The sequence below is a fragment of the Poeciliopsis prolifica genome, unplaced genomic scaffold, assembly GCF_027474105.1.
Source record: "Poeciliopsis prolifica strain line A6 unplaced genomic scaffold, Auburn_PproV2 SCAFFOLD005, whole genome shotgun sequence".
NCBI lineage: Eukaryota > Metazoa > Chordata > Actinopteri > Cyprinodontiformes > Poeciliidae > Poeciliopsis > Poeciliopsis prolifica.
Genome location: NW_026562380.1, coordinates 7,695,133 through 7,713,206, shown reverse-complemented (window position 1 = coordinate 7,713,206; position 18,074 = coordinate 7,695,133). Strand labels below are relative to the sequence as shown.

The following is an 18,074-nucleotide window of genomic DNA, read 5'->3' as shown; positions in this document are numbered from 1 at the left end:
TATGTTGTAACCAATAATGGTTATAAAAATATTGTAATCACATTTTTACAATATCAAGCTGTGTCAAAGTAACATTATAAAACGATAAGGTGCCATAAAGGCAGTTCACCATGCATTTCATCACGTTTCTATCAACCTGATTTCTTAAACGTCTTATTGTTTCACTGACATTCAACGTTGAAAATAATATCCACAGGAAATTCTAAATATATAGGAGCACTTCAACAACATCACGGACCATATACCCGTACATAAATCCCATTATTGCGCATTCAATCCTTGTTTTGACTTGTTTTCTCTCTCGATCTCTCTCTCTCTCTGACTTAACAAGGTGCGCGTCCCTCACCTGCGATCCTGAGCACAGCTCTCTCCGCCGGATCCAGTACGGATCCTCCCTGGATCTTCCTCTTGGACCGCTCGTGTCTCGGCAGGTTCCAGGGCAAAGTGTCGCCGGGTGCCGGCGACGCCGATCCGGATTTGACGCTGCTGTAGTCATCCTCGTCCGAGATGTCTGCCGAGGAAGACATGGAGCAGTGCAGGGAAGGGTTCCCCGAACTAGAGCTCTGTGAGACAAAAGGAAGCGAACAATGTCTTGATTATACACATGCATATATAGGCTACATATACGCACGCATAAAGGCTAAAAGGACAGAAAACACCGCTAGGCTGTGATCGCATTTTTCTCACCATGACTCGTCAAGGCGCGTAATGTGCGTGAATGTTATGAGTGACATGGGCCACCAGTTCATGGTGACCCAAAACAATAAAATACTGAGCCAAATAAAAGCAAGACGAAAAGCAATAGCATCTAGCTCCCCCGCCAGGTCAAGTCTAAGACTTACCACAGTATACATGGAGACCTGTCAGCTGGAATAAGAAGAAGGCAAAAAAAACATATATAATCCTATTCGGGTATCATTAGCTTCCCCCTTCAGTCATTTATTTTAGGGGTGCCACACCCTTCCAGGGATGCTCCGGACTCTGTTTCCCCCTTAAGGCAGCATCAGGGATGCGGAGTGATGCAAGATCTCCTGAGGACCGACAGAGGATGATGCCGGTGGGTGCTGTGTGTCGAGGCTGAGCTGAGCTTGACCGTGATGGGAGAGCAGACTGCATGTGTCTGCGCGTCATAACACCGGCAGCCAACAGCAGCAGCAGCTTCGGTTCTGCACAGCGGTGTTAGAGCGCCATCTCTTACACAAAGGAAGCTGGTGGCTATAAACATCCCCCCTCATAAAGGGTACAATAAGTTCCAGAGACACGCTGCTTTCACAATGGTGACTTCAGACGTAATTCCACAACAAAATGTAGGGCTCAGCACAAAGAACGCACCAACTTGCCTTTTCACCGATCATAGGATAGTTACCTGAGAAAAGTTTAGATGCAAATGAAGATTTCTGTTTCCAAAATTCCAAAATCCTTTGAAGTTCTTTAAGTTTGGCTATTCATCGGCTAAAGTAAGGGGTGAATGCCTGTGTTTCTGTAGTAATTTTCTGCTGCACCCTGACACTCCCAGTTTGAGCAACAGAACAAATAAAGACACACACATCCCTAAGGAAGAGGGTTGGGTGAATTATATACTTGTACAATCACGTTCAATTTGCCTGATAATCAGGGATTTTAACAGGGCTTATCAGGGCAGTTGCATTGGAACAACAAAATTATTAACTTTTTGTTTTTATTGTTGTTTTACTCTATTTTGAAAATTGAACAGATGGCGGTTTTATTCAATAATTGGGCACTTTTCTATAGAAAATCAATAGACCAAAAAGTCTATCAAAAAAATTAAACAAGCATCTCTCAAAAGATACTACGAAACCATAAAAGCTATCAATCAAAAAATAGTTATTACTTACATTTCTTTATAAACATGTAGGGGTGCACTGATTGCAGGTTTTTGGCCGATCACAGATTAGTGATCTTGAAAATGCCTGATCTGCCAATTCAGATTTTAGCCAATGTCATTATTTATTTTTGTCTGGTATGTTGTTTAACATAGCAATAAACATGGCTGAGTTGGTGCTGGTGATTCTCTACCAGATTCCAGTTGGGATTCTAACCGGGCAACTCCAAAATGTCAACATCAATATCTTAAGCTGAACCTGTCAGGGGTGTGAATAATTTTTGGTATGACAATAGACAATGAATAAGCAACTTTTTGTAAAGAATGATGTTAATCTCACCTTTGACCCCAAGCAACTTAGCTTAATCAATCTATATGATTTCTAAAAATAAATAGGCTTTCACTTTCATTTTTTAATGCTTAAAGCTGTGTAGATATTGCATATATATTATTGGTTAATATATACCGATTTAATGACATTCAAAGCAACAGAAATGTTCAAAAATGTTTGCAGCGGGCATACTTGATTCTAAACTTATGGACACTTTGAAACCTTTCCCTCTCAGAACTTTTATTTCAGAGGTGTTTATGTTATATTCCTGACTGGGAACTCAGAAAATCTTACTTCACAGTGCAAACAGAAAGCAACGTGTGGATACTCCGTGCTCCATGCCTCCTTCTTTGTCTTTGATTTGCTTCAGTGACTGAGTTACATTACCATATAACAGAGTGGCATGAATTTTAAACATTTTGTCTCACCTTTTGGATGGATGAAGATATTTCTAGAAACGACGATGAGTTTAAAAGAAATGTATTAGACAGAAAAAATATAAATATGACTCAAAACCTTGAAATCTGATGTATCACCCTGTTTGTGAAAAGTCTTTTTTTTTCTAATTGAAACACATGGATCTTGTGTTAAAATAGTAGCTGATATAAACATAAGGTAAACAGTCCCTGTGCAGACATCTTGATGATTATATAAAAATAAAATACAATGAATGAAACATTCAATGTATAATAATTTCTGGTTAAAAATGGGCACAACACTCAAACTTTTATAAATATAAAAGTAAAACTACTTTTTTTTTCTTTATCCAAAATAGTTCAAATATATACATTATTTTTTAGACTGCAGGGACACATATTTGCAAAATAAGAGTTTGGTATTTCTATCCACTTTTGTTCTTTTGCATCTATAAATAGACCAGATGAATTGCTTGTGTGAAGAATTTTTCAACAGGGCCACACAGAATCATTTCCAGTTTAAAATAGATGCTACAGAATTGATGAAAGCAACACTATAATAGCAGCATCACTGCCTCCTGTTTCATCAGATTAAAGCCGAGTCCTGCAGAGGCAGTTTAATGTTGCATTTATATTATGATCATACTCCCACTTATTCAGAATATGAAAAACTGAAAGCATATATTACTTTAGATAGCTTGTTTTTCTAAATAAAAATTTTGCTGAGTAAATCTGATACTGTACAAAATCCCTGCAGAAGCAAGGATACAAGAAAGATCACAGAACCACCTCACAATGACTCATTTCTCTCCTGGGAGTGGCCTTATATTAGTACTTAGCAAAATCTATACTGTGGTTGGCAAGTTAAAAAAAAACATTGTGAGTAAAACATGAAAAAAACACAAAGTTTTTATGCACATTTGATAAAAGATTTAGTTTTTGACAAGATTCATGCAGGCAACGAACATCTTTAAGAGCTAGACATGAAATAAGACACGTCTGCATCGGCTTCACTTCCTGTCAATAAAATGTGTTGTCGTTAGCTCCTTTGCACCGGTCTGGGCCAGTTAAACAGATTAAACACTGTAGACATGTTCTTATCGACACAACCACTGTGAATCTGTCATCTTGACAATCTAGGACTGTACCACAAAAGAGGGTGGGATGATAATAAGACTAATTATACACATTACTATTTTTCTGATTCAGGCTGACATGGTAAAATATGTTTGGTCATCCTGGGATTCTTGGGATTTTACTAATTTGCTCATGTTTATTCACACACTTAGGTCAAGAGTTTTACCACTTGTCTATTTAGGTTACACTTATGGTCAATTTAAGGAAATTATTGCTTAGTTGAAAGTAAAATAAGTGAAACAAATTATGTAAAACCAAGCTTTGGCACAGCTATGCTGGATCTTGTTTGTTGAAGACTGCAATGATTGAAAACCAATGTGTATCCCTGTGATCTCCAGCTATCATACAGCAAATAACAGGTCTACACAAATCAATAGGTTCCTTTGAACTATTAGTCACTTCCAACATAACACAAAATTTGACAGAGAGATCCCGACTAAAACTACTGCAGAATAGGTAGGGTGAGGGCTGAAGTTCACCTTCACAAAACATAAATCAAAGCTGAATGGAATGGCCTTTGCTCAAAGCATAAATATGAATTATAATGACTTAAATCCAACTAAAAATCTTAGTAATACTTAAGAATAGCTTTTCACAAATGCTTTCCATTTAGTCTGAGTGAGCTTGAGCAAATTTGCAAATAAGTGGCAAAAGTCTCAGTGCCTCGATGTGCCAAACCAAAGGAGATGTTCCCCAAAACACGTAAAGCTTTCATTCAGAAAATTATTGACAAATAAGTACCACACTTATTAGATATTTTTTATAATCAAATCTTTAAAATTTTCCAGCCACTTTATAATTATGCATTACTATGTTTTGGTCTATCACATAAATCCCAATGCAATACAATGGCATTTACGGTGTGAAAGTGGTAAGTAGTTTTTGTGTAAAATATGACTTTTTTCAAATATTTGTTATATGCGAATATATTTTTTTAAGTAACATTCATGCAAATATTTGGACGGCCAGCTTTCCGTAGGAACTGATTCCGAAGTATTTTCCACACCTGATAATCCCGTATGCTTAGAGCTCTTTGTACTTTTCCAGCTAGACAATAAAAAGCAAGCAATTGTTGTTCTGATCAGGAGACGGGTTCTGTCTCACCTTAACTTCTTGACCACACAATCTGAACAATCCGAAAAAATAAAGTCCTCTGCTGAGAATAAAACATTTGCGCTATATGGCACATAAGAAGCAGGACATCTCATGTTTACAGTTAAAGCCGAAGGACTGAAATGAACAGATATGGCTGGACAAACAGCTTGAACAAGAAGACTGAATAAAACTCAGCAAATATTACCATAAAAATGAATTATTTTGAATTTGAACCGCAAAGTTGTATCAAGCAAGAAATAGCTATGACCATTTCAGTGACAAGTTTTGTGAGTTTTTTTTGTATAAATGTATACATTTTAAATGTGATTCTTAATCAATAATTTTTATTACTCAAAACGTTCACTTACACACGTTTTATTCTGGTTTCTTCTTAAAAAATATTTTTCTCTCTGTCCCAGTTCTTCAAATGAAAATAGTATTAATTCATTAATATCCCCTAAAATTATTCAGAAGGGGCTTTATTTTATGTTGTGCTCACAATAGCTAGTTTTATATGTTAGAAGAACACTCATAACTGAATGAAATTGCAGTTTTTATCTTCATATGTCACATAATTCTTACCCATAATAACTTTCCAGAGATTACCTATGTAGAGATCAAAGTTCAAAAGCACATTTATCTGCAAGCCCTTTAAATAAACATGGTTTTGAGATAACTTAATGTTCAAAAACACACATTAGAGGCCCCAGTAGTGGATAAATCAAATGACCGGCACCACGTCATCATCTGTGTTAATGATGGTTACCGTTAGGGAGGGATACCTACAGCTTTACGAGTGGGAGTGACTTGCACAGATTGGTAAAACTCTGGCGGGAGTCTCTTCTTGACTTTGCGTTTTCTCACAGTCGAGGATACATCTGGTTCACTCTCTGGAACCTCGACCAGTCTGGGTTTTTCTTCCGTCACTCGGGCATGCACAGTCCTTCTTAAGTGACGTGGACTGTGTCTGAAACCCTGCGGAAAACAATGAAAGGTCAAAAAGGCACAGATGTTATACATTCAACACAGAAACCAGCTTACATTTAAAGATGCAAAAATCTTGAGTTCTAGTTTTTCACATCAAATGTGAAAAGCATTTAGTGTGAAAAATCCTGAAGAACAAACTTGAAAAAACTGGTTCTTGCACCTATGTTAAAATTAGCAATTTTGAGACGTAAACATTTTACTTGAATAAATTATTTCAATATTTACTGCTGTGTAATCGAGGTGGAAATCATATATAGTGATGAAAAATTGTAAGAAAATTAAAACTGCAGTTACTTGGTTGCATAAATGTGCATACTTTGTTGAAGCCCCTTTTGATCAGATTTCAACATTCGGTCTTCTTAAGTTCATATTCCCCAGCAACTATAGCGACGCTCGTCTTGTTGAAATTAAGATCACCTGTTGTCGTTGTTCTAAAATCTCCTAAAAGCTTATGCAATGGACTCATGAGACCAAATTAGAATTTTTAAGCCACAATTTCAAATAGGGGGTTTGGCACAAAAAACACACTGCCTTGACTGGCAGAGACCCAAACACAGAGACGAGGGCGGGATGAGCAAGCTGCACACAGGTATGGGAAAGGCTGCGGGAAAGCTGAGGAAATAAATATGTAAAAAAATGTAAAATACTGAAACACAAAGCGGTTGGACAGATGGGGATTATGCAACAAATTGCTTGTCACTGACAAAGTCACTATATTCATGGAATATGATGGCGGCAGCATAATCTTATGTAGTTATTTTGCCTATTTGTCTTTAGATGGAACTGAGATTTTTTTTAAAGCGAATTAAGTTTAAAAATATGTCAAAATATTATCTAATTTTGTCCCAAACTTTTATGTCTTTGAAAGGCACAGATGAAGAGAGATTTCATCAATCACCAAAAAAATTATCTCATGAGGCAGAATGTAAAGCACTGGTAAGCACTGGTGCCAAAAACTAAATCTGACAAAAAGACTGTGAGGTCACCAGAGGGGATCCTACAACCTGGAACATATTTGATTTTAAGAAGTTTTGCAGGTGGAGCAGACTAATAATAATCTCCCAAGTCAAGATGTGAGATGCTTACAGATTTCTAACAAAAATGTCTCAATGCAGAAATTGCATCGAAGGTTGTTTTAACACACTAATGAAGGATATTCACTTGACTTCCATGTCTTGTCCACAATTGGGTTGTACAGGACACAAATGTTATTACATGTGTTTGAAAAAAATTAATCATTCATTAAATTTTTTCTTACAGGCATGTGGAATTTCAAAAGGGAGAACTGTGTAAATCTTAGAACTTATGTTGAAACAAAATTAAGTACATGTTTTTGTTTCGTAAATAATGAAGCTTTAAATAAAAAAAAATAAAGCTTTTTGCACCTACTTTTGTTTTTCTCACTCTAGAAGGTTTATTAGAAGACAAAAGGATATGGTTTAACTGATGGTCCACAACAGCCTTGATGTCCTTGAATATGATACTCTATGAGAACAGAACCCCAGGGGTTCAGTGACATGACCTACTATGTTAAAGTAGCTCTTGTTTTTGTATTTTTTTTATTTAAAAAGGATGGAAAATATCAGTTTGTACTATCATTACAGAAATATATTACTTTACAGAGGCACTCAAACGATGTCTTTCATATGTCAGAGAATTTCAGCAAAACACAACAACCCTTGTATAAGGCTAAGGCAGCTTTGCACACTTGATATTGACCATTTTCATGATTTGTTTGGATTGAAAAGCAAGCAAGAAAAACAAACACATCACCTAGATTAATATGTTGTGGTTTTGGTTTTTATTTGGCCTGAATTACAAGGCTTTCTGTTGGTTCAATTACACCTCGTGTTTGACAATTACAAGAGCACATGCAAAGTCTTAATTCATTCAAACTGCAAAACCTCTTCGCCAACATTATTTATTGATAATGGTTGCGCATTGCGCACATCTACAGTGCCTGAAATAGGCATGCAGTCCTGGGCAAAAGTTCAAAGAGCCAAACTTTGTGAAGCTCGTGTATTTCAGAAGTGGCCTACTGGACCAAACTTTAGTCTGTGTAGTAATGACAAAACAATGTGAAAGGTTATCCTACCTCCGATCGAAAATGATGCGTTCGGAGACCAACTACAGAACAGATAACAGATATTACATTAGACTTTGATCAAACATTCTTTAAAAGAGTGAAACTGCACAATAGTTCTCAGATTTATGATGTGTATTCATTACCAACGCAAGAACGCAGGAAACAGCATGCACAATAATGTGGACTAAGCAGTTAGGGAGGATGAGATGCGGCTGGCCTGCGCTGTACTCACCGCGACTCCTGGAGCGTCCACCGGATAGCACAGATTTCATAGGATGCTTCCCATTTCGGAGCCTGCGATGCCAGCAGCAGAAAAATAAAATCGTCGCAATAGTCCCGAGCAAAAGCAGCAAAAGCAACAGAACACACTGAATACTGTATGGCCTGAGCAGGACCAAAAACGCCGCAGCGATCATCATAAGGCGAAATATAGGACAGCTCCTTCTGCTCCAGACAGTTGCCTCCTCTCCCGTGCGCCTTTTCACCACTCAGAGCTCGGGATGCGGCGAAAGACGTTCGTTGGCATACGTGGCGCATCCCACTGCCAAACGCGGAGAGCGCACAGGGCCAGAGTGGACAGTCCAGGCTAGAGATGTAATTTTTTGTGAGGTACAACGCATGACTCAGCAGAGAGGCGCACCTTTTATTATTTATTTCATTTCCACAAGGGGCAGGGAGAGTCAGCAGATTCATCCCAGGCAGCGCTGCGTCTGCTGCAGAGCAGCCTGCCCACCAGGATAACGCTGCAATATTTCACACTGTCCTATTGGACGGTCGGACGGATATCTGTGTCAGTCACGTTGTGTCAGCCCAGTTCAGATGCAAAAATGATGACTGCTTTTCTGACGGTATTGGTATTAGTAATAGTCTGTAGCTTTCCAGTGTGATACAGATCTTGATGTCCTAAAAATACCTACCTGGTAAATAATATACCTACATAAAATGGGACTGTATTCTAGCATTTTCAGAATGCGGGAAGGTAATCAACACAGAAATCTTTTCTGATTATAAACTTTGAATGATGTAATGTTTCTGCTGTAAAATGAGAGTCAAACAGGAATCCAATAAACTGAGGAGCAGAGGTATAATCACAAAAGTAAAGTATGGAAGACCTCTGATTGCTTCAGGCTACCGAAAAAAAATGTGCGTATTTGACTTTGATTGTAGCCTCATCAAAGTGAATTGTGATGGTGAGGCTGGGACTCAGACATAAATAGCACGGAAGCTGGCCACAATGTCCCACGTCTCTTAGGAAACGAGCCCAAACATGTGGGAAGTTGTTCTGACGTTTGACAGCATATCCAGAAGAGAAGAGCTTCAAGGTCATGCGTCAACGCCTCCATCATATTGTGAGTGGCATCATTGAGCTCATCTCTTACAAGAGAGACCAGTTTAGATAAAAACAAATAAAATTGCAAACACAGCCACTGTAGCGTCCAAAAGCCTCTATTTTAGAGCTACTGGTGGTTGCCTCTGGGGGTAGTTCGTTTTTACGTGCGTTCAGATTAAGTTTCAGAATGCCGATCTTCTTTTGCATGAAAGTCTTTTATTATAATTGCCATTTACATACATATAAGTTCGTTTTCTAACCCTCAAACCAAACACAGTCCCTAACTGTGTCCTCTTCCCAATGGCCAACACCTGAACACCATTACAATTGACCTTAAATAACCCATCCCCCTCAGACACTCAGAAAACAAAACAATACGCCCTCTGGTGGTGACAACAATGGCTCCTACAGCCACAGTACAACTTAAGAAATTTGGCTCAATTAAATAAGCTAATAAAATGGGAACTAAAAACGAGCAAATATCAGTTCTGATCTGAAGGTTTTAAATTGGGTGTGACTGCGTAGTTTGTCGTGATACTGACGTTAGTTGCACATTCACGTAAGAAATTTCAAAAAATTGTTAATTCAACTTTTACGGTTTTGGAATTCACCAAAAACAAAGTACTTAGCTATAGCCTACAGATAGCAAAAGACGAGTGTTCAGTTAACTGCTGTAATCCCCTCTAATTAAACAACTCAGAGGGGATTAACTAAATTTTTATAAGACTGTTAAAATATAAATAAATATATACGATTTAACTGCTGGCAACATATCATGGTGGCTACTTGAACGTAGTGACAGAAAAATATAGACTCCGCCTGTCCGGTACACACCGTTATGAGAAAGAAGCGCACAGGCTTGTCATGACGTAGCAGTCTGGATTAGATGCGTTCACGTTGATTTGGAGTCTTGCAGGAGCTAGTCGTCACCCTGCATACGGAGAAGCCAGTAGGAGAAATTTGGTAAACGAGCTACTCAGTTTGATTTGTATGTTGGGGAAAAAAAGTCACGCTTTTATGATTGTGGAGTAGTTTAGCGAAATTAAGACATTGCTATGGTTGCACTTCTCAAGTAGCTAGCCTTACTAGCTTACTTGTAAAGCTAGTGAGGCTTACAAATGCCCCACCGTTTAGGACATTAGTTCAAGATTGTCCAACCTTTAAAGTCGCTAAGCAAGTGGTAAGCATTTGTACAGTTAACATGTCGTGGTAGTCCACCCACAGGAAAATGCAAAATGTATTTAATATACGGATTTGATCGAATAAATGCAAAGTCGAGCATTTTGCATTGGATTCATGCAAGTACTTGAACATGGCATTTTGAGGCGCGAGCTCATGTCTGCCCCTGTTGGCTGTGTAGGTTATATTTCAACAACACTGATTTTAAATGGTGAGCATAGATTGAATTATGCTCTAATTCTGCCAGTGAACTTTATTGTTGTTGTTGTTTCAAGCTAAATGTCTTCACCGACCCCATTGGACGATGACGACGAGCTGGAAGAAGTGGAGTTTGTATCGGTGGGTCACGTTTACGTTACGTTTTTATCAGCTTTCAGAGAGCTGCAGTTTGAAATGACGACAAAAGAAATTTATTGTCGTTGTCCTTTGTCTGTCATTTAGCATTAATTGAAAGCCTTGTTAAGCCATTGCACTTTTATCAGAAAATCACGTCAGTTCTACATTCTTTCATTTGTGATTGTAGGATTTTATTTAATAAATCTCATGGATTAATCTTTATTTTGATTTGAGTTAGTCAAATTATTTGCATTAAATGTAACAAAGCACAAAAAGTTCCAGCATAGATCTTTAGTGTAGTTGTGATTTTCTGTGATGATAAGCTATGTTCTTCCTTCAGGAGGGCCATTTTAGACCAGTACTGGAATGCATTGACCTGCTGAGTGACAGTGAGGATGAAGGATGCTCGTCACTGCCTGGCAAGGTAGGTGACAAAATGGGTAATTTGTTTATAAGTGATAATACAAACTTTGAAATGTGTGGTATCTTTCTTTAAATTCCTAGTTTGAAGACAAAATCAACAGACACAAAGCTCATGTAACATCTACACTTGACAGACTGGCACATAAGGTGGCACAGGAGAAAAAAGAGAGAGCGGATAAATGTAAAGCATTCAAGGTAAGACCTGAAAGAACAAAGTTTCTGCCTTTCTAATGCACGTGGATGGAAATGATCATACTCTATACTGCATTTTAAACAGAAAATTTGTATTGGATACGACAAAGAAAGTGCCCTCCAGTGGCCAAAGCCCAGAATAAACAATTGATCAACTATAAATAAGCAATGCCGCATGTATTCAATCACTACTTATCATTTAAAACACTGGCATTATGTTTTCTTTCTTGGTTTTCACAACTTTGTGATTATTGTCATACCTTTGTTACTGTCCCTTTTTTCTTTAGGAAAAACAAATCTTACAAAAAGCTCATGGGAAGCAAGAGTTGGCTGGTTCTTCAGCAAATGGTGTAAGCATGGAAGCAAAGCGCTGTGTGGACATGTGGTTAAAGATGCCAGGTAAATCTATATTCCATACAAATCTGGAATATTTTGGAATATAAATAGCTTTGCTCTTTTGATCTCTGTGCGTTATTAAATATAAATAATCATTATTTTTTGTGTCTATTTAGGCCCTAAGCCTGGAGTGATCAGTGCCGGTTCAGGAAGAAGACGCACTCATGCCGCTTTCCCTAGAAGCAGTTCAACTGGTCACACTTGCCCAGTAATTAACTGTGGTCGTGTTTACGAGAACATATCCCTCCTTGATGGCCACTTGAAGCGGTAATGTCGACTCTCTGTTCACTGCAGGATTATTTGTGTAGTTTTTTCCATGTACATAAAGGGGTCATTTTGTGAAAATGTTTTGCAGGTTTGATCACTCTCCGTGTGACCCAACAATTCACCTCAGAGGAAGTCCATCTGAGCTCTTTGCCTGCGTTGTCTGCTGTTTGTGCTTTAAGACCAAGGAAGAATGTAAAAAACACATTGAATCCAAGGTTGGTGAGTTTCAGTGAAATGTAGATATTCAGTTGATAAATTTAAAACCGATTTGCTTTTCATTATTAGATTTCCTCGTCCAGCACTGACAGTCACAGCTTGGATCAAACTTATCAGCGGATCGTTTGCTTTGCCTGTCCCGCCTGCTTCCTCCTCTTTAACATACGAGACGAGTGTCTTCAGCACATGTCAGACAAAAACCACTTCGCTGAGTCTCTTGTTATCACCGGTAAGGTTTATTGATTTAAGTAATGACTGATGTGGCAGCACATATTCTTATTGATAAATTTGCGCTGGAATTTGTATACATACTTTCTTTAAATTTAAAACCAATTGAATGATCAAGTTTGTGTTTAACTTCTTTCACTTTCTTTTTAAAGAAAGAAAAGGAGCAGCGCAGCCAGTTCCGGTCCCACATCATGCAAAGGATTGTCTCATTCGTTTGTGTAAGGATGTAGCATTCAAGGTCCGCTGCTCCTTATGTCACCAAGTGCTGATCTCCCATCAGACTGCTCAAGCTCACTTCAAGTAGGTTTTTTCATGTCTTTATTAATTCTACATATGTAATTCATTGCACAAGGAATTTAAAGAACCTTGAATTTTGTTCTTTAATCAAACTATTAACCAAAGTTAGCATTTATAGACTCAACAAGCTCTCTCTTTTCAATAGCTCATGTTGATTTTGTGGCTTCCAACAAATGTTACTTAGGAGAGATGTAGGCAAAAATGGCTCCGTACATTTTGAATGTTGATGATCTTTGGTCTTTCAAGTAATTCCCAATAAAATACAACATAGTTTGTGGCTATACTGCATCAACTGAGGAAAAAATTGAAGTAGTGTGGTTGTCTTTGCAAGGCACTGTTTTCAATAGCTGTTATTTGTCTATTTATCTGGTACTCTTCATGTTTCTCTTCTAGTGCGCACTGCAGGCAAGGCTGCGCTGTGGCCAAGTCTGACAAAACCATAGTGGACATTATGAAACAGCTCCAAGTCCGAGGCCAGTGCATTCCCTGCTCTAAAATCTTTCTCAACCAGGCTGAAATCGAAAGACATAAAGAGTCGAAGCTACATGAAGTCGAGGTCAATCAAACCATGGCGAAAGCACTCCTTCAGTACAGTCGCTTTGTTGAAATGCAACAAAGTCTAAGAAATGCAGAAAAACATCAGAAAAGAATATCGTCTGGCCTTGAGGTTGAGTTTCAAAAAAGAAACGATGAATGGAGTGACCGACATGGATTTCCAGCCAAACGACAAAGACTGAGCCCAGGCTTGAACGACAGCAGCAGCAGGACCTTGGTGACTGCTTGGTTTTGCGAATGTGGCCTGCTGTTTTCTGAGGAGGGCAACGCTAGTAAGCATCTCCTGGCTATAAACCAGATTTTCCACCAGTGTGGCGTTTGTGGCAAACACATGGGGGAGTCTTCAATCGCCCGCCTACATATGAGCCGTTTCCACGGGGGAGCGCACCTCTCCAACTTCCTGTTCTTCTGCCACAAGTGCAACGTGGAAATGCCCCGACTCGAAGATATCTTGCTGCATGTGTCCGAAGTCCACAGCGGACACACCTACCTCACAGAGAAAGCGGTTCCCTACGACCTCATCTCAGACCTTGATGCCAAACCTTCCACTAGCATCGAAAGCTCATTGCCCTCGCCCCCTGCTTCCAAATTGCGGCAGGACGCAGTGGAGACGCCTTCTTCGACAGCGGGACATACTTGGATGTGCAGGATGTGCGAAGACGTCTTTGACTCAGAAGCGGCTGTTCTCAAACACTGCAGCGATTTGAGCAGTCACAGCTTCCAGAAATTCATTTGTGGACACTGTCCGCAGAAGTTCTTCAAAGAATCCACCGTGCGGCGTCACTGCATGAATGAGCACGACGGGCAGATAAAGAGTTCCCACTTCTGTGGCCTGTGCGACAGCATGCAGTTTGACACTGAGGATGAGTTCATGGATCACTACAGGAATCTTCACAGTAAGGACTACTACTGCATGGATGAGCCTGAAGTTGTTCAGCCTCCTGCTGCTAAGGAAACCAGTCAGAATGCATGTCCTTGTATGAATGGAGAAGAGTTCATAGAGGAAAAGAAAGCCACTTACACCCAGTGCATGAGAAATCTCGCTGCAGAAGGACGATGTCTGTATATGTGCGCACCCTGCTGCGTGTCTGTTCCCTCTTATGCACAGATGAAGAATCATATCCACACAAAACATGCGGCCCTGAACTTGGACAAAACCTTTGACATAGTGTGCCAAGAGTGCCAGGAGAGCTTCAGCAGTGTGCCGAAGTTTCATAAACATTATCATTCTACGCACTGTACACTGGAACCATGCCTTAGCTCCCAGGAGTGCATGAGGGATTCAAAGCCAGACCCCAAAACGGTAAAAATAATCAATGCTGTGGAGCTCAATTCAGGAAGTGACGGTAAATCAGTTAGTTTCTTGTTTGTTCACATTTTTTGTATCGCATTTCAATCTTGGTTTGTGCTTTAAACAGAGATTGAAGATGAAACATTGGTGAAGATTCTAAGCACCAATAAAGTCAGTGATGAACCAGAAGGGCATGAAGGTAAACAAGCTACTAGTCATTACACTTACTGTAAGAAAAAAAGATTTCTACTACCAAAAATATGTGTCAAATATATGTAAAGTCTGTTTTCATTTTCCTCAGCTGGACCCTTCTGATTTTGTTTGGATGGTGCAAAATGCCAGTTGAAATTACAGATCAATTTGTCAGCAAACTTAATGATCTATGTTATGCCCTTTTGATATCCAGGAAGTGAAAATAACTCTTCATTTGAGTTTCTCTGTATGTATCAGATTCCTCGTATTTGGTTAAAACTTTTAGAATCAATCAGTTGCATTTTTTTTCTGGTTTTATTCCAGAGCAAATAGATGAAGAAATGTGCCGTGTGTTGTCTTTGAGTGCTGAAGAAGCAAGAGAGGCTGCAAGAGAGTCCGCTGGTATGTATTCATACGAAACTGGGACTAAACTTGTTTGTCTTATGACTAACATTTCCTATTTTCTAATAGGAAATGTGCTGAGTATTTTCCTATTTAGAAGGATCTGTTATAATAGCTTTAAATAACAGCAAGAAACCGTTTTTCTTTCAGTTCCTGGATGTGTATACTATAACTCACTTTATTTCTGTTATTGATGGTGAACTTTTCTGCTGCAATTACCTGAAGAGTATTTTTTTTGTAAAGGCATTTGTCTTCGGTGTATTATTCACGGTTACCTACATCAGAAGTACCAGATTGTTACCAACATGGTTTGTCCAGAACTTGTTGCACAATCTGGTGTGCTACCACCCAATAAAACAAAGCCTAAACACAGATGTGTTCCTATGGAGAGTTCCATTTTTTACAGTCAGAAGAAACAGCTGGGAGTTAATTGATTTAAATGTCCAAATCCAGGAAAACGGAAACATTTCATTTGAGGTTTATGTTTTCCTAAGCATCCAAATCCACCTAAAATTAAACAATTACCTTTTTTGTTTCAGAAGAATTGCTTGACGAAAATCATCTCAGCACGTTTGGTCAATTCAATTCATATGCAGTCATATTCCAATTGAATCCTAGAATAACAGTATAGACAAGTAAAGTTTATTAATGGCTTTTGGTGAAATGTTCCCTATCTAAGCCACACTGCCAGTTGTGTGGAGTCAATGACTCCTGAAGAACAGGAGTCAATGACTCCACACAACGGAGATTAAAAATCATTCACTTCTAATCTCTCCTAATCATACATATGATAGTGAAAAGGAACGACTCTCTCTTAAAAGGAAGAGTCTTCCAGCAGAACCCTGCTCAGTATCAATGAGTCAGCGACCTTCTGCAGATACCAGGTAAGAGTTTGAAAAGTAAAGATGTCATTAACTTTACTCTGAAATTTTCATTAAGACTTATGACTGTGTCTTTAAATGAGAACAGTCGTCTAGGACAATGCTAGAGGTGTTATGCTTGAATTGAAAAACAAAAGGCTTAATTAAATATGCTTATGACAGCTTAACACAAATATTTTCTGCTGCTTGAGAAGCTGCTTTAATTTGTGACAATTATTTTTATTAAAACACTTGTGACCTCATTGTGACCAAAAATACACCCACAGCAACTTTTTAACTAAACTAGGGTCACTTTTTACATCCACTAGTTGAGTTTGTGGAAATCTGTGTTATTGAGACAGTGGACTCCACTATTTGGCAGTATGCTTGTTCCTGAGGGGGGGAAAAAAAAAAAAAATCAAGACTAGTCGGGGCTTTTCCACTGACCTGAATCCCATAAAGAACCTATTTGATTCTTTGGGGAAAGTCAGTCCTCACTGCTCTAGTATGGATTTAACTGAAAGCTCTTTCAACAGCCATTACAGAAAACCAGACTGATTTTTATTCCTGGCTGTTTGTCAAGTAGTTCTTCCTGTTATGTAATTTGCAGAAGCTGCCCATAAGCATGTTGTATCTGTTCTTTTGTCTTTTAAAATGTTTAAAATTTTGATGAAGAATATTATTCTGGATACATGTTGCTTTGTCTGTCCATTGTTAGAGTAAATGAGTTTAACTTTAACATGGTGTGATGTAAAATGATGATGTTGACATTTTTAAGTTTGTGTTATTTGGATGGAACCATTGTTAAAATAATATAAACCTATAAAACACCTCAAGACTTTCTCTTTTTATGCTTAAATCATCTTTTACTATAATATTTAAATAATGCATAGACATTTATTTTCAAAATTCTTAATGTTTACTGCGTTATTTACATGTCTTATATTTTCCATGTTGATGTAATTCTCAGCTTAATTGGTAGCCTCTCAGTATTCTGACCATTGGCACAGCCCTGCTTTGGTTATACTAATTTAACTTTATAAATCCTGCTGCTTCATTCTTTCTGCATTTTCAAGTGACACAAAAAGTATCCAATAAGCTTGCTTTCAGTAACGAGGAAGCATTTTTTTTTTCTTCTTGCTAGCTGAACACAAATCAAATATTATGTCACTGTAAAGTCTGAAGATTGGAGGTGTTCATTCCACAAAACATCAGTTCTAGCTTTTGGTGTTGCATTGCACTTTATCAGAAATGGAGCTTTTTCAGAACTAATTGGTCTAAGTATGTCTCCTCTAAGTATGTCTCCATTAAAACCAATGCCATTCGATTTGATGCTCATACTAAGATTACACTCAAAAGTAATCAAATGTGCAAAGTTAAAAAAAAGAATAAGGTGATTTTCTTTTTCTCTGTAAATGCTCATCTTGTCTTTAATTCTTTTTGTACAGATTTGGAGGAAGCTCTACAACGAAGTCTTCTGGAATTCTAAGAAATGGGAACTTCACTGAAATCATCTGCTGTTGAAAATTTCAATTTTCTACTTAAATTGCTGTCTGATTTAATAAATAAATGTATCTTGTCATCATCTTTCTTCTGTTTGGCAACACAAGTCATGCTGCCCTTTCTGCAAATGGGCTGATTGCATGTTGTGGGGTTTTAGTGGAAGCTGGTTGCTTTCTGCCAAGAGAAAGCAACCAGCTTTCTCTGGTTGTGTTGACACTTTGGTGTGTTGACACATGTGCTATAGTTGGCATTGGTGACACTGCAAGATTCCACAGTTGGCCTGGTGACCACATTCTTGACTATTTCTACATCTGTTTTAGGTTTCCTTAAAGACGAGAAAACGTATCCAAGTTTGTTTTTTGTTTTTTTTTAATAAGACATAAGTACAATTGAGATTATTGGTTCATGTGAAAAGGAAAGTATGGTAATACAATTGGGGCACAAATTTAACTACCATAGAATAATATATTTTTACAATTTGAATTTGTCTCTATACACTTAGACAAATTAAT

The 18,074-nt window shown here is 38.2% G+C and overlaps 2 protein-coding genes across 7 annotated transcripts in view; one reads left to right on the top strand and one right to left on the bottom strand.

Annotated features, from left to right (window-relative positions):
* dst (dystonin) overlaps positions 1-8,569 on the bottom strand; it is a 110,922-nt gene extending 102,353 nt beyond the window's left edge. For 2 of the 3 annotated variants that reach the window (XM_055030108.1, XM_055030109.1), the window contains exons 1-4: positions 8,128-8,569; positions 7,905-7,936; positions 5,609-5,797; positions 347-563 (exon numbers count right to left, since the gene is read on the bottom strand). In XM_055030108.1, the coding sequence (XP_054886083.1) occupies positions 347-563; positions 5,609-5,797; positions 7,905-7,936; positions 8,128-8,314 (625 nt within the window). In that variant the 5' untranslated portion in view covers positions 8,315-8,569. The remainder of the gene's footprint in view (positions 1-346; positions 564-5,608; positions 5,798-7,904; positions 7,937-8,127) is intronic. The other variant, XM_055030112.1, reaches the window with a different exon arrangement.
* A 647-nt stretch (positions 8,570-9,216) lies between these two features.
* Positions 9,217-17,641, top strand: znf451 (zinc finger protein 451). Of its 4 annotated transcripts, none has more exons than XM_055030105.1 (13): positions 9,217-9,244; positions 10,680-10,743; positions 11,081-11,164; positions 11,245-11,358; positions 11,643-11,754; positions 11,868-12,018; positions 12,107-12,233; positions 12,304-12,463; positions 12,615-12,762; positions 13,153-14,660; positions 14,733-14,804; positions 15,122-15,199; positions 17,508-17,641. In XM_055030105.1, the coding sequence occupies exons 2-13, from the start codon at positions 10,684-10,686 to the stop codon at positions 17,546-17,548; spliced, it is 2,655 nt and encodes an 884-aa protein (XP_054886080.1). In that variant the 5' UTR covers positions 9,217-9,244; positions 10,680-10,683; the 3' UTR covers positions 17,549-17,641. The 4 variants fall into 4 exon arrangements, with proteins under 4 accessions (XP_054886080.1, XP_054886077.1, XP_054886081.1 ...); XM_055030102.1 differs by lacking the exon at positions 9,217-9,244 and adding an exon at positions 10,101-10,188; XM_055030104.1 differs by lacking the exon at positions 9,217-9,244 and adding an exon at positions 10,498-10,581.
* Positions 17,642-18,074: the final 433 nt, after the last annotated feature.